We start from the raw sequence: 22,074 nt of genomic DNA, 5'->3' as shown, positions 1-22,074 counted from the left end.
GAGTGGGAGAAACACTTTTTTCTGCACCATCTGCAAACACGGTTCTCAGGGAAGACAGGACAGTGTGCTGGGGGTTTGGGCAGGCAGGGACCAGAGGGCCTGCTGTAGGGGGCGCTACTGAGGGCGGGACCTGCTTGGTGCTACATGCTGCCGTGGGTCACAGCCCCCGACGAGGTGAAACTGTCCCCCATGCCACTAGGAGTCACAGAAGCAGTTGGGGAGGGATCCAGGTGGCCTGGCTCTGGGCTTGAGCCCTCAGCCATGTTACTCCCTGTGGGGCCCGTGTGACCCTTGGCAACTTGAGGTGTGGGGACAGGGAGGGGGGATGTTCATTCGCCTTCTTCCCACTGGTGCTAGTTGCCAGGATACCTCTTCCCAAGGCCCCCCACTCTGAGCCTGCCCAGACCCCTGGGATCCCTGCCTCCCACCAGGCGGCCCCACCTTCCCGTCGCTCTGCCGCTTCCCCAGTTTGGTCTCCTCTGGATGGTAGAACCACTTGACCTTCACCACCATGTTGCTGCCCCACGACTCCCACATGCTCTCAATGCGGCCGATGTAGGGCAGGTTGGGCCGCCCAGCCGAAAGGAAGACCGCGCAGTCCCCGATGCGAAGCGTCTCCTTGCCCCGGACGATAGCCTTGTAGAACAGCTTTCTGGCCTTCCCCTTCATGCCACGCCTCTGCAGGAGACAGCCAGGGGCACAGGGTGGGCAGGGGACACAGGCCAGAATGACAGACAGTGTGCAGGAGAGACAGATGGCATGTCTTGAGGGCGCTTGCACGGGCCAGGCCCACCTACCTGCGTGGGGTTCCCCGACCACTTCCAGAGCTGCCGGGCGGGCAGGAAGGCTGAGATCTTTGGCCGGTTTTCCACGGAGGGTAGCCGCTGCCTCCGGGACAACTCTTTGGCTTTGGAGAAGCTCAGGGCCTCCTTGCGCTTGAGCCGGGGTCTGCTGCCGCTGGGGCCTGCGCCTGCTCCCCCACCGGCCACAGCAGCCCTGGACAGGAAGCAGCGCTGGGCATGCGGGTGAGGGCCGCCCCCCTTGGAGCGCAGGGCTTCGGGCTGGGCCAGGAGGGCGGGCACTGGGTGGGTGAGGCATGTCTGCAGCAGCAGGGCAGGGTCCTCCTCATCCGAGGTGTAGGAAGAGCCCTCGTCGTCCGAGGAGCAGAGGCTGGAGGTGGACAGGGAGCCCGAGGAGGAGGAGGTGGACGAACCCGAGGACGAGGAGGACACGGACAGGCGGGCGAGGAAGCGGGAGGGCACGCCGGGTGCCAGGCCAGGCCCGTCCTCCTCCTCGTCTGAGTAGGAGCTGTGGCAGTCGCTGTCACAGGGCAGCGGGTACTCAGCCTGGCCTGTGAACTTGCGCAGCGCCAGCCCCATGGACAGCGGGTGAACGGGCGCCCGGCCCTTTCTGTCCTTGCCCACGAGGGCTGGGTGCCCGTAGTTGGGGCTGGGCAGGGGCCTCCCTGGCCTGGGCCCCGAGTCCTTGTCACCAGCATGTAGCGCCTTGCAGTTCTTGCTCTTGGGGGAGGTCACACCCTCATGGTCCAGCTTGACCAGGAACTCGCTGCCTGCCCGCCGCCGCCCGCCCTTCTCGGCCTCGGCCTTCTTGGCGCGGAGCAGTTTGTGGGCACCCCCGGGCAGGCCAGGCCCAGCCCCGCCGACGAAGGGCGCGTAGGAGCTGGCCAGGCTGCTGAAGGAGTCAGCACGGAAGCCATTGCCGAACACGGGTGGCGCCACGCTGTGCATGGGCAAGAGGGCCTCCCGGGCCCGCAGCTTCTTGGCGCTGCCGTTGAGCTGGAAGAGGTTCGGCAGCATGCCCGGCCCCTTGCTGCCGGCTGCGGCCACTGCCTTCCGCTTGCTCTGTGCCACCGCTGACCAGCTCAGCAGCGGGCTGCCCCGGCGGCCCAAGAAGTGGTCTGAGGCCCCCGCAGGCTTGGCACCAGAGGTCAGGAGCTCTGCTTTGCCTGGGGAGAGGCCAGGTAGAGTCAGAGAAACCACCCGCCCACCCTTCCTTCCCCCGTACTCCTGAGGGAGTTCCCCACCCGAGGTCCTGTGAGTACCAGCTTTGTCTTTGCCTGTGGATTTCTTCCCAGAGGTCTTTGAGGCTTCGGACCCATCATGAGCCTTAGGAGACAGGCTGGGAGCGGTGGCCTCACTGGGCGGGGGCGCCTCACAGGAAGACTTCTTGGTCCTCCGGCAGCTGCTGGACACCAACAGGGCTGGCGAGGGCTCCGTGCCTGCAGGGTGGACCAGGGGCCTCAGTGCTTTGCCGCTGGGGTGACCTTTTCCCCGTGAGACTCCTCTTGGGAGACCAGGGAGCTAATGTCTGGACCCAGGAGAAGCCCGCCCGAACTCCAGCCGTATGGGCTGACCCAGGAAGGAAGAACACCACCCTGGAGGGCCCGGGGGCTCACACTGGATCTTGAAGTCTGGAGGCAGCAGCCTGATGTTGGAGACAGCGATGTGCCCAGTGTCCCCATCGTCAAACTCCACCACCACAGAGTCCAGGTCCTCTTCCTCATCACTGGAGGCACCTGGAGACAGGGCCCACCTAAGTATACTGCCCTCTGCTCCAGGCCCAAGAGGCCCTCCCCGGTGGCCAGGTGGCCAGGACAGGAGAAAGATGGGATGGGCTCCGGAGCGCCTGACAAATGGTGCTGGGACATTCTGCTCCCTGATCACATTTGACCTTGGAGCCGCTGTGGCAGCCGGGAGCAGCCCGCCTCCCCTCCACCTCCTGAAGTGCCGCCAGAGAGGCAATATTACCGCCATCCATCACCGGCATCCCAGGGCACACATGCAGGGACGCAGGGCCCCTGACCTCCCCCCGTGCACAGGCACACAGATGCAGACACATGCCTGGCTGAGGCCTGCCAACCGATTTGCCCACCTACCTGTCCGACCCCAGGGTCCCCACATCCTGTGCCAGGGGAGCAGGGAGCAGAAGGATTCACCCCAGGAGAGCTCGTGCCCAGGTGACCAGTACATAACCCTCAGGTCCGGGGCTCTGGGCCCCTCTCTGCTAGGCCTTCTGGTCAGCCAGAGGCTCCACCCTCTCCCCACCCAGCAGCCCCTCGCCTTTTCCTGTTGACCAAGGAGCTGAGGTTATCATTTGTCTTATCCGATTTGCTTCGGCCTGGGAAGCAGGGCTGGTAGGAAGCCTTCCTTGAGAGACAGGGTCCCCCCGGCACCCTAGGGGTCTTGGAGGGGCCTCTCATCTATAGCTTTGCCTGAGGGGAGGAGTTGATGGGCCTCGGTGGGGATTCCTGGGTGGTGCTCACCTCGCACTACATTGCCTGGATACAGGCAGCGGGACTTCTGGCTCCAGTAGGCACAGACCCTCGTGCCGGGCGGGAGGTACCGGCTGGACTGCGGTCGGACATCCAGAACCTGCGGGAACAGTAGTTCGGCAGCCGTAAGCGGGCTGGCCGAGGGGTGCCCAGGAGGGGCTGGGTGCCGTCAGGCCCACCTCCCTGGGGTGGTAAGCTGAGCAGGGGCTGTCTGCTCACCGCCTCCTGCAGCAGCTGCTCCAGTGAGTAGATCCTTTGCCGGTTGCCTCTCTCGCCCTCGATGACGATGCTGTAGCTGGGGGTGGGGTGGGGGTGCATGGCAAGAGGTGCATGAGACAGGCCTGCAGACCCCTCTGCCCAGAGCCCTCCCTGCACACACGCTGGGGCCTCACATGTCGGGGGGCTGCAGGGTCCTGACGCTGCCTGCGTACAGCAGACTGTCCTCCTTGGGGATGAGCACAGGCAGCCCGTCCTGCAGGTCCTCCTTATGAATGGTGCACGAGCGTGCTGGGGAGACCAGGGCGTCAGTGCCCGGCCCCCCACCTGCCCACCACCGCCCCTACCCCAATGCTCCACGCCCCCTCCTGGCCGCTTACCCAGGGCGGCACTCTGCTCGGCGCTCAGGGGGCCACTGGCCTCTTCCTCCTCCTCGTCCTCTGAGAGGCAGCTGCTGTCCTCAAACTCAAAGTCGTCCTCCACCCCAAAGCTCTCCAGGAGCCGACTTACAGCCCGGCCCTTGCCCTGGGGGCCAGAGGGGTCAGCTCCCTTGGGACGGGTTGGGGGGGGGGGGGGTCAGGGCCAGTCGGTCCCCTGGGGTTGGGGCGGGGATGCTACCTGTTTGCCGACAGTCTTGGTTTTCACCTTGCCCGCCTTCCGGCCCCTCCCCAGGATGGCCTTGGCGTTGCGGGGCGACAAGGCGATGGACAGGGCCCCATTCTTCCGCTGTCGGAGGAGAGGGGTGAGGTGAGAGTGGCTCAAACCTCCTTGCCCTCGGTGTGCCCATGGAGTGACACAGACAGACCCCAAGTATGAGTCCCAGGGTGTGACTTGGTGTAGCAAGTAGAGAAGAGTAGGGTGAGGGTCCCCAAAGGCTTTCCGTATCCAGCACCCCCGCTGAGCCCAGGACCCCGGGGCGCCTGCCGGCCCTCACCCGCAGCCCCGGCTGGAGCACCGTGCTCTTGCGCGTGGCTCTCTTGAGGCGCTCGCTGGCCAGCCTGCTGCCCTCCTCGTGGCAGGTAAAGGCCCGGGTGGGGCCACAGAGGGCTTCCCTGCTGGGCGCGGCCCCCGGCTCTGCCCGCAGGGCACCCTTGGCCTTGGCCTTCTTCTTGCTGGGCCCACCTGGGGGCCTGCGCCCGGGGGCCCGCTCCAGCTTGCTGCCCACCGTGGTCTTCACCGTCCTTCGCTTGACCTTGACCTCACTCTCGGGGCTGGACAGGCGGCAAGCCCCTGGGGAGGGAGGGAGGGAGGGAGGGCGGGCGTCGCAGGAGCCCCAGCTGCCTTCCAGGGCCCCTACCGGCCTGGCCTGCCCCAGCCCACCCCAGCCCCCAGGGTACCTAGCAAGCTCTGCCTCTCCTTCTTCTTCTTGGCTTTCTGGTTGGCCTCCATCTTGACTACGGAGGAGGGCGAGGGCCCCAGCACGGCCACGCGGGCCCCAGCGTGTAACACCAACCCGGGCTCCTTGGGGGGTTCTTCTGTCTCCAGCAGACCGTCACAGTTTTCACTGTCTGAGCCGCTGTCTGTGGGGAGGTGGGTGGTCCAGGTAACTTGGCATCAGAGCAGCACCATTTTGGGGTGAGGCTAGGGGAGCGGATGGTTCAAGTGTGCGGATGTGTCGGGGGCCGAGTAGAGTCCGTCACTGTCACATGGGGGCTGCTTCGAGGGCAGACACCAGGGCCAGGTTTCCAGGTGAGGGTGTCTGGACCAGGAAGGAGAAGGGGCGGCCTCTCTGACCTCCCTCTGTCTCAATCTCCCTTTCTTACGCCCTGGACAGTGGGGCGCCCACCTTGCAGGGCTGAGGGTCCCATCCCCGGGGGCAGCCTCTTTCCTTCCCTCGTCCTCCTGCCAGATGCCCTCTGGCTTCCTGCTTCCTCTTCCTTCCCTTTGTTCTTTCCCAGGCGGGACCTGGAGGAGGGGGCAGGGGCTGGCAAAGAGGAAGGATCTATTTTTCCAGGCCCGTCTCTGGACATGTGTGTCTGCTGGGGGCCAGATAACCTCTCCAGGTCACCCAGCCGGACACGACAGGAAGGCCGGCTGGAGCAGGCAGAAGGGCTATTTTTAACCCCTCTTTCCAGGATGCATCCAGCTGTCTGCTTCCTCCCCGTGGGCCCCTGTGTGGAGGCGGGACACAGAGAATCCATCCTAGGCCAGCAAGAGGGTCTCCCTGGGCCCGGCACACTCCAAGAGCTCCTGACCACCCCCTCCCCCAGCCCCTCGTGAGCATGGAGGTCCTGGTCGCACTGCTTGGACCAACAACTTGCCTGCCTCATGTGCTGCGGCTGCTGCCGGCTGGGCTGGGAACTTAGGTGCCTCCCTGCTGCCAATGCCGCCATCGGGCTGTGGGTGCCGGGCTGCCCCAGACGCCTTGGCATTCTTGGCTCGTGACAGCTTCTTCCGGATGCGACCCCCTGGGGTGGCCTCCTTCCGCCGGAAGGGGCTGAGGCCAGTGGGCAGCCCCTTGGTCTTGACCTTCGGCTTCAGCTGGGCCACCTTGTGGGCCACAGCAGATGCCAGGTCACCCTGACTGCTGCTCTTCTTGCACCGAACCTTCTCCTGTGAACAGGCAGGTGGAGGCTGCAGTCACTGGGACCCCGACACTGAGCCACGGCCCTGTGACCTCCGGCTGCCCTTCTACCAGTGGTAGGTAGGCTTGGGAGGTGGCAAGTCACTGGGCTTGCCCTCCAAAATGACTGAGAGGGCCCTGGCCCCCCAGGCACAGGGCCCACCCAGTGGAACCTAAACTTGTGCCTGTCTGTCCCACATTTCACAGCCTCCTCAGGCGGCCAACCTACTCAGGTTTGGGGAGAGAGGCCAAGGACCCAAGTGTCTGTCCTGTCCTGGAGAGAGGGACCAGCCTCCTGCTAGGGGAGGGTCAGGCAAGGTGAAAACAGACTCAGACCCACCTCTCGCCTGTCCCTCCCAGGACCATATAATAGGGGTGAGGGAGGATGTACCCACTGCACTGAGAAGGAATGGGGGGCCTGGCACCCAGGGGGAGCCCGTCCCAAGGGAGGACTAGCTGTCCTTGGCCCACCCACTGCATCAGGTAGGTGCCAGCTATGCCTCGTCCAGCTGTGACCAGGGCAGTGTGTCCTGTGACCCACGACACCTATGTGCTCCTTACGCCGGAGTGAGCAGAGGAGGCGGGTGTCATGGAGCACAACTAGCTCCTCTCATACCTTTAGGAGCCCGCCTCTGTGTGAGGCATTCGAAGCTCGCTGGGCCTCTTCTGCTCATCTGAGCAAAGGGACTCCAGCTGGGTGGTGGTGCGGGGTGGGGTGAGGTGGCCGTGTTCAGCCTGGGGCTGGTCTTCCGCCTGCTCCCTGTCCTATTTGTCTGACATCCTGCACCCGGCCCAAGGGGAAGGCTGTAGCGGGGACTCACCGCAGACGCGGGCTGCAGGCCCACGTAGGGGCCCTTCTCCAGCCGGCCTCGCTTCTTCGACGGCTCATCGTCACCACCCCGCAGCTCAGCACACAGCAGGCTCAGGCTAGACCGCACTGCCCTGGGAGCACAGGGGCAGAGGTCACACCTGGACACCCGGGCCTCGTGCCCATGACAGGCCCTGTGGTGGCAGCCAGAGTGGGGCGTGCGGTGCAGCTCTAAGGCTGCAGGCCCACTTCTCCCTGTGAGGGCCCTGCCTCTTTCCCAGCCAAGGCTATGTCCCTGGGCCAGGCTCCTCCAAGCACCCAGAACTGCTGCGGCGGGGGGAAGCCAAGCTAGTGTTGAGTCCCTGGGGCCCTTGCTACCCAGTCGGCCCCCTCTTCCCGCTGCTCAGGGGCCATGGCCCTGCAGCCAGCTGGGCCACTGTGTGACCTGGCCTGTGGCCTTCTGGGCTGTAGCCTCAGTCTTTCTACCTGGAAAGTGGGGGTGCCTTTCATTGTGCCTCTCTGCAAGGTGGGGGTGGGATCCTGCTGGTCCCAGGCCTGGCCCTTAATGAGTCCAAAGGCCAGCAGCTACTGCAATTAGGAAAAAAGAGGGAGTGAGGAGAGTCTGCTGAGAATGGGGTCCACTTGAAGCACCTCTGCCACTGTCAGGAAAAGGATGGGGGGCAGTGGCCAGAGAAACTCGTGCCCAGGCTCTGCCTCCTAGCCCCTGGGACTCCCACTGCTGGGCTCAGACCCCTCAGAACTCTGGCCCCTGCCTTCAATTCCTGGTCTCAAAGGAGGGACTCTGAATCTCCCCCAACCCGGCTCCCAGGCCCTGGGAGCTGCTGACTCTGAGCCTGGTTCCCTGTGTCCCGCAGGTGTAAGGCTGCGAGCTCTGCTCTGTCCTTGGCCAAACAGGGGCTGGGGGCTGGGCCTCCCACCTGCCCTCCCCCTCACCCACACAGCATTAATGAACACGAGTCCCAGATGGAGGCCAAGGGCCCTGACCCAGCCCTGCCCTTGTGTGGCCAGAAGTCAACTTTTACCTTCCTGCCCGGAGAGGCCAGCCAGGAAGCCGGCCCGCAGCCACGCGTGGCCCCCCGGGCGTTGGCCCTCCCACTTCCTGCCTGGGCCCAACTGTCGGCAGCTACTGCAGGGTAGGGGCCCAGAAGAGGGATGGAAAGTGGAAAGGAGCCTGAAATGGGGAGAGGTGGGAGGGAACCCCAGTCCCTAGGAAGGGAGGGCCCGGGCTTTGGTTTCCTTCCCCCACTAACCAGGGCCTGCTTTCTCAGGTCAGAGGGAAAAGTGGCCAGATGCAAGCACCAGGATTCGGCTTCCAGACTCGGACTGGCGCTTGGTGTCAGGTGGGTCTGAGACAAGTGTGGGGCAGCCTTGACAAGAGGATCCCTGACAGGGCCCCCTGCCAGGCCCTGGCCTTAGCCAGCAGCCCTCACAGTTCTGGCTAGTCCTCAAAGGGAGCCCCCTGGAGCCCCCTCTGGGTGACACTTGGGCAGGGTGGAGGGACAGCCCCGGGAGGCTCCCCCCAGCCATATGGTGCATCGCCTCCCCCGCCCACAGCCGAGGAGAATTCCCCTCCCTGTAACCTTCTCCGCATTTGCTAATGTTTTGTGACATAAAGCCCTGAGATTAATTTTTTGCCTCTGTCTTAATTGAAGGAACCATTTAGTGCCGATTTAACTATTATTACCAAATCATCAGGATTGATGCAGTGCGCACACGCCGCGCCAATCGTGTTTGGAGGAACTCGAGGATTTATGCAAATGGGCCTGCCGGGAGAGGCAATTTGTAGCCGAGAAGGACAATTATACCAGGCCCGGGAGTGCGCCAACGACTGCGCCGGGCGGGTAATGGATAATAACTGCGTGCCGGCAGCCGTGCGCAGCACCGCGGCGTGACCAACGACTCTATACGGTGCAGATAAAGAGGCTTTCACGCAACGCTGCCTCGCAGTCGTGGGACCCGGCGGGGGCTGGGGCTGGGCAGGGGGTATGCCACCGCCCTGGCCATGGCCAGGTGTGTGGGGCTGGTGTGGCCACTCGCCAGGCCCAGGAGGTGGGGCTTGTTTGCACTGAGCTCAGGGCTCTGGACACTGCTGCGCTCACCATCATGGCTGGCCTAGGGTTCTGGGTCTTCAGGAGAAGCTGTGAGGGGGGCTCTTGCAGCCCCAGGAGCCAGAGAGGAGCCCAGCCCCACTGGTCAGGCCTTAAGGGCACCTGGGCCTGCCCAGCCTCATCGAGTAACCTTGGCCCAAGGCACCCCATGGGACCCCTGCAACCCAGGACTCACTTGACTTTCTTGCTGTCACTGGGGCGCAGGGCAGGCAGCAAACTGGAGTATTTGCGCTTCCGTGGCCGGCCAGGCCCTCGCCTGGCAGGGCTCCTCGAGCTCTCGTCTCTCCTGGGGGCCGCAGGAAGAGTGGTCAGAGGTTGATGCCCTTCCTGGCTCCCTGACAAGTGTCCAGCAGAGGTCACTGCCCTTGGGGGATATGGTGGGAGCCAGCTGTCCCAAGACTGGGCCTGGGGAGCCTGGCTGCCCCGTGGAGGGCATGGCTGAGCCAGGGTCCCACCATCCTTGCTTCCCAGTTCCAGCCATCCTGTACACACCAGTCAGGTGAGCCGCCACCACTGCCATGACAAATTTGGGATTCCCTCTGCCCCCCAAAGCCCAATCCTGCCCTGGCCCCCCCTCTGACAGCCCTACCTTCACCCTTTGCCCCACTACCCAAGGACCAGCCTCTGTCCTGCACTAGCCTCTGCTGCGTCGTCCTTCCCTCCCACACCATACCGCACCTTGGTTTCTCTGCTGGGTGACTGCCTCATAGTTCCACTGCCTCTGGGGACCTTCCCAGGCCCCCCACCTTATGGCCCCCGCTCAGTCCATCACACACAGGTTTACCCCTGGCCACAAGGTGATGGCCCCGGGCTGGGCCATGCCCACCTATGCCCAAGCCACACTCCCGCCCTCTCCACCCCACTGCCAGCCTGGGCCATACTCGTGGTCGTGCCTGCGCTGCAGCCGGGCCAGCTCCCGCTGCTTCTCCTTGTAGCGCCTCTGCAGCTCCGCCAGCTGCACACGCATTTCCACCTCCTGCGTGTCCAGCCGATCGATGGCAGCCTTCAGTGGGCACACCTAGTGGGCAGGGGCACAGGGTCCTGTGAGCCCACCAGGTGGGCAGACCATGATGGGGTGGGCAGGCGGCCTGCCTGGGCACTCGAGGCCCCGCCCACCGTCACGGCAGTGGGCAATGGGGGCGACCAGGGCCCCCCTACCACTCACAGGCTTGGCCTTGGGGGTCCAGGTGTCCTTGCGCCGCAGGATCTGCATGCGGGGGGTGAGTGCGGGAGCCCTGCAGGGGTCAGCAGTTGGGGGCTGGGCCGAGGAGGCGGGGCTGTCCAGGTTAGCGGCTTCGACCAGGGACCAGGCTGAGGCCAGAGTGGCCAGGCGCTGCAGGTTGAAGGCCAGCACATCCTCCTCCTCTGCAGGGGACAGCCGGGTCAGTGTGATGACAGCAGGCCACACACTGTCCCTCAGAGAGTCTCTTGATGTCACCTTGCATCTCAGCACAGCCCAGACTACCCCTCACCCCACCCTGCATCATGCTCCCACCCGGTACCACCACCTCACCCATAGGCTGTCCGGCTCCCTGAGACACGCAGGCCAAGGACGAGGGTGAGGCGGCCGGGAACAATGAGACGGTCCCTGGGTCAGACACCTAGCCCTCGCCTCAGCTCTGGGTGAGGGAAATGTCACCCTCGGCTACCATGGGCTAGGCCAGTTGGAATGGCACAAGTCCTCAGGCCAGTGACCAAACGATTTCGTTAAGGTCTAGGGTTCATTATGCTTCTAGCAGCAACTGCCTTGCATTTTTGCTCTCTTCCAGATTCATGAAAACGTGGAGAGTCACAGCCCTGGTGGGCGGGGAGGGACAGTCCAGTGCGGGGTCAGAGCCCGACCAGTGGAGGGCAGTGTCCATTCATGAGACAGGCCTGGAGTGAAGACTTGGGGCTGAATACAACCATGGGGAGGGGGTGGTGGCAGAGACGGGGGTAGGGGTAGGGCACACGCAGGTGGGCAGATCCTATGAGCTATCGCTGGGGAGGGACCGGCCAGGATGAGCCCTATGGGGTCAGATAGTGCCCCTAGGGCTGGAGATGTACAGTGGGTAGTCATGACATCTAGAACACATAGCCAGTTCTGCCCCTGAAGACCTGAGAGCAGCAACACCCCAGTGCTAGTGAGCACACCCGAACCCTGAACGTGGCTCCTAATATCCTCTGAGGAAAGGCATCCGCCTTCTTGGGGACATTGCCCAATAAGGTTCGGGTATGAGCTGGGAACACAGGATGTGCTCAGAGAACGATCCAGCTGAAGGGGCCAAACCTGAGACAATTCAAGCATCAGATTAAATGGTGACAGTGACACACTATAATAGATTGAAGTGAATAAATATCCACAAGTTACACTGATATAAATAAATTAATGAGTGAATCCAACCTTTGAAAGGAACGAGATATCACATCATTTCAAAGGCACTTCCCACTGAATAACTACAATGGAGAAGGTGCCCGGTCACAGGCTTGATGGAGTCATCAGGGTGACCCACTCTCAGTAATGGGACAAAGCACAGGTGGACACCATAAGTTCAACCCTCTGGATGCAGTGCTAGGTCAAGGCCAGAGGTGGGGTGCTGGGTCAAAGGTGCCCTGGGAAGACAGGGAAGGGGCTGCGGGGGCTTTCTTCTCCCACCTCAGGCTGGGGCACTGATATCTGCAAATTCCATTTCAGCTAAAAGTTCCACAGGGTCTGCCTGTCCCTTGAGGTCACTGTAACTGCTGGGAAGCCTCCCTGTTCCTCCCTGCCTCTCACTTACTCCTCAGGCTAAGCCTGCTAAGATGGCAAAGTTTTGCAGGTGAGCTCTGGGTGGGGCAGGAATGGGGGGCTCAAGGAGTTGGGAGGGGTACTGGTGGTGCTAGGCTCCTCTCTGGGCTCCAAACGAGACCCTGCCTTGCTCTCTGATTCAGCGAGCTGCAGGGGCAGACAACAATAGTCCAACCCCCCAAGCCTCCAGGTCTACACCCTGTATCCCAGGAGGGATGTGGGGCTGGGCTCTCCAGGCAGGTTCAGGCTCCACAGGTATAGAAAAGGCCCAAGACTTGGGTTTCCTCCCAACCAGCCAGGCCAGTAGAGGCTCTTGGGGCCAGGAGCAGGTGGGAAAAGGGAGTGTAGCAGATCAAAAGGGATCAAAAGGGGGGTCTCAGCTCATCATGTAAACTGGGCGGGTCCCTCAGGAAAGAAGGGGCAACCATACTCTGGGACGGGGCCTGGGCTTCACAAAATCCCAGGGTAGATGGGAAGTGCAGTGGGCACCATGGCCCCTGATGGCTCCAAATGCAGAGTGGGGCATTCTGGGAGCCTCGGGGATGGGCCCCTGCAGGCAGGCCTAAAAATCCATGGTCAGATAAGTGAATGGCCAGAGGTGTCCAACTTCCTCCCAACCTCAGGGCTCTGTCTGGGGCCTGAGTTCCCGCCCCAGCTGGAATGGAGGTCTGCAGGCTGGGCAGTCTGCCCACTGAGCTCCCTGGACTTGAGCCCAGATGGGGGATAAGCCAGGGTCCTGGGCCAAGTCCTACTGGTGGGGGCAGTGAGGGCTCTGGACGCCCACGCCAGTGAGAGTGGAGCTGTTTCCAGCATGGGAGCAAACGGCCTGGGGCCTGGCTATGGAGCCAGGGGCCACGTCGCCTTTCTCAACCTGGTTGCCACCTCACTCCCACTTCTCAGGGGTCCCCGTCTGGCCTTTCAACAGCTCTCCCCAGCCTGGGATGTACTTCAGGGGGATGTATTCAAGGACAAGAGGGCGGGAGGCCCTGCTGACCCTCTGGGGTCTTTTTCCTCCCTCTCCCCTCCGCATCCCAGCCTGTTCCTGGGATCTTCTCCTCCCGTTTTCTCCTTCTGTGAGTCCTGCCTTTTGCTCCGAAAACAAGCTGATTTCCTAATTAATTTCAGGCAAGGCAGTCACTGAGCTTGTAGGGAACAGCTCCAGAGCTGAGAGGTTGCGCAGACCGGCCAGTTAACTGGGACAGTGGGAAGGGGTGGGCCTGGGAGCAGCAGAAGGGAGGGGTGAAGACCTGAGGGCTCTAAGAAGGGAGGGTGGGGGGCTTGGGAGAAACAAGAGGGGAGAGTCGGGGCTTGCAGGTTCCAGGAGGGGAGGGTGGGGTGGAGACCCAGCAGTGGCAGCAGGGCCTGGCCTGGACTGGCAGCTGCAACGCCCACAATGGGACACACGTGGTCTACACGTGAGCATCCATTCAATGAATGGGCACGGGTCCAGCAGGCATTCACAGGCACCGACCGGGCGGCCACACACATGGTGCTTGGCATCGGCTCAGTGCACCCTCACGCCAGCCACACTCACAAGGTGACCTGGGTAGCAGAGACCCCTGCGCAGGGCCACTCCACCTCACCTTTCCAGGGGTCGTGACCAGCAAGAGCTCACTGGCTCACTCTCCTCACCAGCACAGTGGTGGCCCCTCTGGTCAGACAGCAGAGGAGTTGACACAGAGGCCTTCGGGGAAATTAACAAGAACTTTCGCTTATCTCCACGCAGCACAAGAGGTGCTGGCGGCTGGCTGTGGGCTGTGAGAGCTTCGTTATGGTGGGAAGACGGGCAGGCCAGCTGAGGATGTTGTTGGGTTCTTTCTATAAACGTCAACCGGGTACGGTGCCTGGCTGGGGGTGCTTCCCCTTGCCCACCTGGGGTTCCAGCTGGGAGAGCCTGGGTGGAGTCCCTGGGGGGTACCTAAGGGCTAGAGAGGCCTAAGCGGAGGCCTGGCCCTTGGGTGGGATGCAGGGAGCCCAGGAGCAACTTGCCCAGCAGGTCAGTTCCGGGGGTCTGGTGAGGCTTAGGGGGCCTCACCTCCCCAGGCCCCCTCCTCCCAGGGCCTGGGAGGCGAGGGTCACCGTGTCTTTAGCTGGACCCCATGCAGGTATCAGGTTCGGGAGCTGCAGAACCCAAGGTGGTGATAGCTTGCAGAGAGAGTGCCATCTCTCCTCCCCTTTTCTGGAGATCAACGTTTAGTGACCTGGGCCCCCCACCCCCCAACCTGTGGGCCTTGGCATCCTTGTGCATAAAATGGGGACAACCTTGAGCACACCCCCTGCCCCCCAGGGCATCGTGAGAATCCCAGGGGTCTTCCTGATACCACCATCGGGACCACAGGCCTGGCCCTGAGGCCCTGCCCCCATGGCCCAACCTGCAGGTGGGGCTGGAGGTGATGCTGGAGGTGTGGGCGCACCTGCCTGGTTTCCTGACCTGGGGCCACACTGTGGGGACAACTGAGTGGGGCTGAAGGTTGACCCTGAGTCTGTGCCTGAGGGTCCAGCTCCCGGGGCTCTGGAGGGATGGGGCTCACCTTGCAGGGCTGGCTCAGTCCTCTGCTGCTGGATCTCCAGGTCGGCCAGCTCGCTGAGCAGGGCAATTCCATGAATCCCTGAGCTATGGGGCAGGGGAGCTGTGCTGGGTGGCCCAGGGACTGTGGGGAGCGGAGGGTCCAGTGGGCTGATGCCAGGCAGGTCCCCCAGGTTGATGGTGGCTGCCACCAGAGCGTCCAGCCCGGGCAGCTCCCTGGGCAGCTGGCTGTTGTCAGGAGTTGAACCCCAGTCCTGCTCCTCTTCCTCCTCTTCTAGCTCGGCCTCCTCGAACTCGGCCACCTCATCCGCCTCTGCTTCTGTAGGGGCTTGCTGTTTGCCTGGCTCAGCCTGATCCACGGCGCCCAGGCTCCTCGCTGGCTGCTCCATGGCCTGGGGACCGGCCCCCAACGAGGGCCCCAGCTCTCCCTCCTCCCGCCCCTCCTCCGTGGTCCTTGCCTCTTGGGCCCCTCCTCCCTGAGTAGAATCAGCCTGGCCAGAGGCCTCAGGGGCCCCTCCCTCGAGGTGAGCCCCGCACCGCAGTTCTCGCAGCCCCTCCAGTGGACTGGGGTCTGCTGCCTTCCCCGGGGGTCCCCGCTCGGCAGGGTGGGGGGTGGCGGCAAGGTCCTGGGTGGCCTCCCTGGTCCCTGAGGGCAGCCCAGTCTCCTCCAGTTTCTGGGGGCTGCGGAGGCAGAGCTCCCCAGGCGGAAACGTCCTGGCCAGCTCAGGCTGGGCCCCCAGGGGGGCGGTTTGCATAGTTTCAGGGTCCGAGAGGTCAGATGAGTGCACGCTGCGGGGCAGGGAGAAGCTCGAGTTGGCTGCCGCGGGGCACGTGTATCCGGGAGGCAGGTCTGCAAGAGAGGAGCGTGGTCAGGAGAGCAGCTGGGGATGAGGGTGGCCTCCAACGCCCCACTTCCACCTGTGGGGAGGGTCCCCAGCCAACCCTCTGCTTGTGAAACGTGACAGGCAGGAATGGGGGCACAGTGTGTTGAAAGGGGCAGAAGAGCACAGGGGGCAGGAGGGGCGATTTCCCAGGCCCCCCTCCTCAACCGGGACGGTTGTGAGCTCCCCAGCTCCTGCCACAGCCTTGGCGGGGTGGGGGGGACCTTTGGGGGGTTCCTAGAGGCCACCTCTGGCATGTGTAGTGTGGCTAACCAGAAAAGGGGGGATTTTAAAACAAGATACTTGAATCAGGGTTTTCCCTGAACCAGAACGAGCTGGCAGCCTGTCGGAGGCATTACGCCCCATTAACTACAATAAAAAAAAAAGAAAGCAAAAAAAGTATAAAACACACACACACACACTCACACACACACACAACGACCTCGGCTGGCTCAGCCTCCTTATTGTGGAACTGGGACGGGTTTTATGTTTGCCACACGGGCTTCCACTGTAAACTCTTAGCCTAATTCAGAGAGAATCAAATAGCTGTGGGGAGTTGGCGGGCAGCGGGCGGAAGAGCGGTTGCAGCGGCCAGGCTGGGCTTAGACGCTTCTCCGCAGGCTGCTGCTCCTTGCCTCGGGCCCAAGCCATGGCATTTCAGGGCCCCACAGTGAGAATGAGCTCCGTGTTGCCCAGCTTCATGGCTGCTGCCCCATGGTCCTGCCACCATCCCGGCAGGCCAGGCGCTTTCTCATCCTCAAGGCTCCAGCGCCGGCTGGCTGGGCCTGACCTTCACCCTGCCCCATTTGCCAGGGACAGGGACCCTGAGTGCTTTCCCTATGGGTCCCTCAGAAGGACACGGAGAGGGAGGAAGGGAAAGAGCAGGGGGAAAGGCCACCTTGTCCCGGGCCCCACCAGGGGGACTGGGAAGGTGAGGTCAGCCCTGCAGGGGCCAAGCCAGGTAGCCTGGTCCCCACTCAGCTCAGCCCACCAGGCAGGTGACAGGCCTGAGTGGAGGGGGGGCAGGCGAAGGCCAGCCTAGTGTGCCCGCTCTCACCTGGTTCCAATGTGTTGAGGTCGGCTCTGGGCCGCTGGCCCTCCCCACTCTTGTCTTCGGCGCTGGGCAGCTTGGAGCCTAGCCCGGGGCTGCCGGTGGGGCAGACGGATAAAGTGCACGGGACGCCAGGATGCGGTGGTGGTGTAGGGCAGTTGGCAGGGGTGGGCTTCGGGGCGGGAGAGTGGCAGCAGGGTGATAGCTTCGCAGGGCCTGCGGTGGCAGGTGAGGGGGTGCCCTTGGCCGTGGGGGTTAAGGCAACTGGCTTGTGGGTGGACTTCAAGGCCTTGTCCTGGGCGGGCTCCTCCAGCTCCAGGTGGTGGTCCTCAGGCTTCTGCTGTTGGGGTGGGGCAGAGGCTCAGCCCAGCCAGGGCCCCCAATGCTCAGGGCATTGTAGTGCAGAGCAGAGGCAGGGGGTGTGGGCAGTGGGGACTCCTGGACTGGACCAAGTTGAAGCATAGAGGGAGCCAGTGGTGACCTGGGTCCCGGCTGGGCATGGCCAGGGGGTGTACCTGGAATTGGCTGGCCCGCTGCAGCTCCAGGGCCTGAGTGGCCCGCTGCTGCTGCTGCTGCTGCTGCTGTTGTTGCTGCTGCAGGGCATACAGCTCCTGTTGCCGCAGGAACTGGGACCGCGAGTAGACGGGGAGCTGGCCCGGGTGCTGCATGTGGGAGGCAGGGCCCCGGCCCCCGTACATGGGGGGCCACAGCGAAGCCTGGTCCATGACATCAGCTGTAGGCAGGGCCAGAAGAATGGTCAGCTCCAGTGGAGACAGGATGACCGGGCCATATCCCAGCCACCAAGCAGGCCTCCTCCAGCCCTCGCTTCTTGCTTCTCACCTCACACCTGTCTCTCGGACCCTGGCTGGGTGCCTGCCTCGCTGCCTGTTCCCCCGCACCCATGGGGGCTGCTCCCTTCCTCAGACCCGGTTCGGATCCCCCTACAACATGCAAATAGCCTGGCCCGAGAGGCTCTTACCAAGTGCATGGGGGGCCGTGTGGGGTGTGGGCTCAGAGGGCAGGATGACTAGTTGTGTGGGGGCATCCTGGGAGAGGGGGAAGACAGGGGGCATGGAGCCGGGCACGGATGCAGGGAAGCCGGGGGGCAGATTCTGGTGCAGGGCAGGGTGCCCAAGGCCTGTGGAGACACGGCAATGAGGTCAGACAGAGCAGAGGAGGAAACAGGGCCCCAGGCTGGCACTGACCACCACGCCCACCAGGATTCTTGTCCTGCCCCATGCCCTGCCTGCCCTCAGACACTGACCGTAGGAATGTCCTCCCATCCACAAGGAGGGGCTGCGGGTGCGGGGAAGCCAGGGGGGGTGGGCAGGGTGGGGATGGGGGGCCGGGTCCCCAGCCAGCTGGCTGCTCTGCAGTGAAGATCCCCCGGTGATCATGAGATGGGGGGCCAGGTCCCCGGGACAGCCGCCTGATGGGTGCATCCGGGCGAATTCCACAAGGTCCTTGTTGTCCCTGTCCATCATGGGGGTGAGTGAGGGCTCCGCATGGCCGCCAGCCACCCTCAGCCCAGGTCTTCCAACCCACCCCATGGGGTCACGCTCAGCACCAGCATTGGTCCCCTAGCTGAGGAGAAGTTAGCAGAACTCCCTCCAAAGTGGGCAGAAACCCCAGCAAAGCCTGGGGGTGGGTGCATAGCTATGCTTGGAGACAAGTCACAAAGCCTCACATTGTGGCCACTTAATCCCATGTAGCACCACTGGGCACCCCCAGGGGCGTGGCCCAGTCCCCAGCCCAAAGGTGCAGCCTGGTTCTTACTGCAGCAGCAGTTCACGGCCAGCGAGCCCCAGGCGGTCCTCACACAGGCGGGCCCTCTCCTCCTCGGCCTCCAGGTCCAGCGGGTGGGTGGAGCGGGGCCCACCGCCAGCTGCACGGGTGGGAGATGGCAGAAGGGGCAAGGGTTGGGTCGGCTGGGGAGCCACAGCTAAAGCAAGCAGGAACCCCACTTCGAGCCAGGAGACTGATGCACTGAGGGGGTCTCCTGCCCTGTGAACCTCACAGGAAAGGTGCAGGGCAGGTCAGCTCAGGCCTGGGAAAAACTGCAGACATGGGGAGGTGATGGGCGCGAAAGCCTGGGGTCCAGCCCTGGGAGCCCTAGATGAGTGGACTAGGGCAGGTCAGTGATACCCCCACCCCGCCTCCCTCTCCGTGGAGGGTGCATACCTTTGAAGGTGGGGGCTGCCCGGCCCTGTCGCCCTGTGTTGGCACCGTAGGCCGACTCCGACCGGCTCACCGTGTCCTTCTGCCTGGCCAAGGCTACCGCAATGCCCACAGGCGGCTGCCGCACCTCTCCATCACTGTGGGTGGCATCATGCTCCCGGCTTCGGGCACAGTCTGGCCTTTCCACCTCACCCGGGGCCTGGCCTGCACCCTTGGAGGCTGGGAACTTCCCATCCTGCTGGGCACAGCTGGCCTTCAGGCCTCCGAGGCCCACGAAGGGCGCCTTCTGGCCAACAACCAGTGCTTGGTTGCTGTATTTGAGCAAGTTCTTCATGGCCGAGACCTCGTCAGGCGGGGCGGGCAGGTCCTGCGGCAGGAGGGCAGCCTGCTGCAGGGTGCCACCAAAGGGGTCCAGATAGGCGCCCGCCTTGCGCTCCTCGCCAATGGCCATGGTGGCCCCCTGGCCTGACTGGACATTCCATGGGGGCGGGGGTGGCCCGCCATAGCCCAGAGACGCCAGCTCCAGAGACTTGCGCTTGGCCTCGGCCCCGCTGCCCCCCGGTTCTACCTCAGGGGCTACCAAGTGCTGCTGATGCCGGATGCGAGCCACCTTCTGGGCCCCGGGGGCACCCACAGGAGTGTCCTTGCTGGCAGCCTTGTCTAAAGTGCAGCAGGCCTGGGTGACCTTCCCGCCCAGTGGGTCCTGGTGATTAGGCCGGGCGCAATCTTGCGAGGGGGTGGGCAACTCAAAGTAGCCGCTTTTGTCCAGACCCGCTTTGGGGAGCCCGGGGAAGGGGGCCTCGGGGCCGGCACTGTCCAGGTACTCCAGGCCCTTCAGCCGGGGGTTGAGGGCCGCCTCGAAGCTCGCGGACCGCCGCTCACCCTTGCCCTCAGCCTTCAGGTGGGCATAGGAGACCCCATAAGGCGCAGCATGGTCAGGCGCGGCAGCCGCCTCCAGGTGCCGATCCTTGCCCTCACCCACCACGGCACAGGCCTCGGCTGCCTGGAAGGGGCGGCTCTTGTCGGCCAGGTGTCCCACGGAAGGCACGAAGGTGGGCCCACTGGCCTTCAGGTCCCGGGGGACTTTGTCCTGCAAGGGGCAGAGCCCATCCGGGCCCCCATGCAGCTGCAGGCAGGGGAAGGGGCCGGCTGCGGCTGTGCTGAGGGGAGGGGGCGGCCCCGCGGGCAGGGCGGACGGCACTGTGTAGGACACAGCGTGGTGCAGCATCTGCCTCCGCTCTAGGCACTCGCTGAAGGCTGGCCCAGGCTCCGTGGGGCCCGCCGCCTCCTTGGAGCAGCGTCCAGAGGCTGGCATGCCCACACCCGGCCGCCCCAGCACAGCCCCCGCGCAGCTGGCCAGCGCAGACCGGCCCAGCTCGCCATCAAGCACCTTGGTGTTGAGAAGGCAGGAGGCCAGGTGCTTGGGGCGGCCTTCGCAGGCTCCCCGGGCCATGCTGCCCTCCTTGCAGTGAGAGTCCCCTGGCATGGGCAGCACCAGCTTGTGCCGCCCCCGGGCAACGTCCTCCTCCGCTGCTGGCCGCTCCTTGCCCTCCGCCGCCTTGCCGGCTTTCTCTTTGCCCATGAGGAAGCGGTCGAACTCCTTGGTGCCCTTCTGCAGGTGGCTGGCCTCGCCCCGGTCTCGGCTACAGGAGCCGATGGGGTGGCCGGGGGCGGCCCGGGCCACACTGGGAAAGTTGTGGTTGGCGGGCAGGAGCGTGGGCTGCGGGGGCAGGTTGCGCAGGTAGAAGTTATCTGCGTGCCGAGAGAGCTGAGGTCAACAGGAAGCCTGAGGCAGGGGCCAGAGGGCTCAGTGCCCCCAAGACACTGCTCCCAGTGCCTCCCCACCGTCACTGGCTGACCCTGACCCACTGGTACTTTCTAGGGAAGGTTTATAACTGTAGAAAACATATTAACATAAATATCACCACTTTAACCATTTTAAAGTGTGCCATTTAGTGGCTACTATGTTCATGGTGTGCAACCTTCATCCCTGTCCATTTCTGGAATTTTTTATGCTCCCAATCTGAAGCTCTCTGTCCCCATTCAATACCGACTCCCCATGCCCCAGAGGTTCTGACTTATGTTCACCCCTAGGAGATGAACGCTGAAAAGAGCACAGCTCCCATGCCCAGCCGGACCCTGAGGATTAGTGGAGGAAGGGCAGGAGCGGGTGGCAGCGTGTCCTCGCTGGACTCAGGGGGGTGGAGTCTGGGGCTGCAGCATCTCCCCCAACCCCACACAATGCTGAAGGAGTGCAAACTGATCAGGTCTTTACAAACAGCCATCAGGACCCGAAAGGCTGAGGGGGCTGTGGGCTTATAGCTGTATGCTTAGTTGCTCAGTCGCGTCCGACTCTGCGACCCCATGGACTGTAGCCCACCAGGGTCCTCTGTCCGTGGGATTTTCCCAGGCAAGAATACTGGAGTGGGTTTCTATTTCTTTCTCCAGGGGCTTATAGTTGGGGGATGGCTAAAAGTGGACAGCATGTGCTATGATGTGGGCACTACACAGCTCAGGACGCCCAGCCACGTGGAGAGTTATCTGAGGCAGGCCCCTGAAAGCAGGATAGCGCACTGTGGACAGCAAAATTGGCGGCCTTTAGTAGCCCCCTGTAAGTGCCAAGACACCCCCGCCCAGGAGGAAGTGAGGCTCTGGGCGGACATGCGTCTGAGAATGGGCCAGGAGTGAAGGACCCAGCCCACCTACCTTCTGAATACTCTGAGAGGCCCCCAAGCCTTCTGCACCAGGGGCTAGGGTGATCCTTTAAGGAAGCAAGAAAGGCAAATGGTCCAGACGGCCACCCCTACATTCTGGGCTCTCGATGTCTCTACAGCTCTGGCCCATCCTGCTTGAGTGGCTGGGGGCTGTTCCCCCAGCTCCCTGCATGGGGCCAGCCTGGGCCCCCCGTAACCTGGGGTGCCTTGGTTTCTACCTGGGTCCCTGGCCAGCCCTGCAGACACTCACTGCTCCCTAAGCTGGGGCTGGGTTACTGGGGACCTGGAGGGACTGCCCCCCTCTACACCCAGCTGGGGTGGCGGATGGGCAGCCTGGATGGCCTGGAGCCTAGAGAGGGAACAAAAGGAACATTTGGAACTTGTAAAACTGTCCTCAGTCGTGTAAATTCCTTGTCAATTTCCTGCTAATTAAAGCAAAGGGGAAGAGGGTAGCCTGGGCTAAACCTAATTAGCTCAATTTCCAAAACCAAAGTGTTCTTGGGTGGGGCTCTGCCACAACACTGTGAAAGCTGAGGAGGCCGCCAGCACTCCTGGAAGCCAGCGGCCCACACCCTGGAGGGGGTCCCTAGCTCTGGGTTGGATTTCTGGGGCTGGGACCACCTGCCTGCTCTTGACAAGCGCTGTCAAAACAGCAGCACACGCGGGGGCTGATGTGGGAGGTGGAGGGACTCAGGCCGCGGCCTGCGCGGGGGTTCTCCTCTGGGCAGCAGAGCACCTGGGCTCGAACCCCGAGGAGACTGGCTCCCTGGGCATCCAGTGTCTGTCCGAACCCCTCATGCGGCCGGGGAGTGCTCCTGGCCCGTCTGCAGGCAGGATCTCATCCGCCCCGACCCAAGCTGGCCAGCCCTGGGCTGGGCCAAGTGAGAGTAAGGCCTTCCACAGCCTCAGCCGCCCCGCCTGGACAAAGATGCCAGGTAGGCTCCAGGA

At 63.4% G+C, this 22,074-nt stretch overlaps 1 protein-coding gene across 1 annotated transcript in view; it reads right to left on the bottom strand.

Annotated features, from left to right (window-relative positions):
• The window catches only part of BAHCC1 (BAH domain and coiled-coil containing 1), a 56,686-nt gene that overhangs the window by 2,533 nt on the left and 32,079 nt on the right, over positions 1–22,074 (bottom strand). Inside the window, exons 4-26 of the mRNA XM_040244809.1 lie at positions 18,416–20,164; positions 18,011–18,119; positions 17,499–17,707; positions 17,214–17,372; positions 16,750–16,967; positions 16,241–16,574; positions 14,307–15,152; positions 10,174–10,373; positions 9,890–10,026; positions 9,184–9,294; positions 6,893–7,013; positions 5,770–6,061; positions 4,846–5,028; positions 4,443–4,738; positions 4,127–4,234; positions 3,889–4,033; positions 3,685–3,799; positions 3,512–3,587; positions 3,284–3,392; positions 2,417–2,536; positions 2,063–2,239; positions 798–1,966; positions 442–678 (exon numbers count right to left, since the gene is read on the bottom strand). Of these exons, the coding sequence (XP_040100743.1) occupies positions 442–678; positions 798–1,966; positions 2,063–2,239; positions 2,417–2,536; positions 3,284–3,392; positions 3,512–3,587; positions 3,685–3,799; positions 3,889–4,033; positions 4,127–4,234; positions 4,443–4,738; positions 4,846–5,028; positions 5,770–6,061; positions 6,893–7,013; positions 9,184–9,294; positions 9,890–10,026; positions 10,174–10,373; positions 14,307–15,152; positions 16,241–16,574; positions 16,750–16,967; positions 17,214–17,372; positions 17,499–17,707; positions 18,011–18,119; positions 18,416–20,164 (7,220 nt within the window). The remainder of the gene's footprint in view (positions 1–441; positions 679–797; positions 1,967–2,062; positions 2,240–2,416; positions 2,537–3,283; positions 3,393–3,511; positions 3,588–3,684; positions 3,800–3,888; positions 4,034–4,126; positions 4,235–4,442; positions 4,739–4,845; positions 5,029–5,769; positions 6,062–6,892; positions 7,014–9,183; positions 9,295–9,889; positions 10,027–10,173; positions 10,374–14,306; positions 15,153–16,240; positions 16,575–16,749; positions 16,968–17,213; positions 17,373–17,498; positions 17,708–18,010; positions 18,120–18,415; positions 20,165–22,074) is intronic.

The sequence above is a fragment of the Oryx dammah genome, unplaced genomic scaffold (assembly GCF_014754425.2).
Source record: "Oryx dammah isolate SB20612 unplaced genomic scaffold, SCBI_Odam_1.1 HiC_scaffold_8, whole genome shotgun sequence".
In the NCBI taxonomy this organism is placed as follows: domain Eukaryota; kingdom Metazoa; phylum Chordata; class Mammalia; order Artiodactyla; family Bovidae; genus Oryx; species Oryx dammah.
This window is presented reverse-complemented; position numbering and strand designations above follow the sequence as displayed.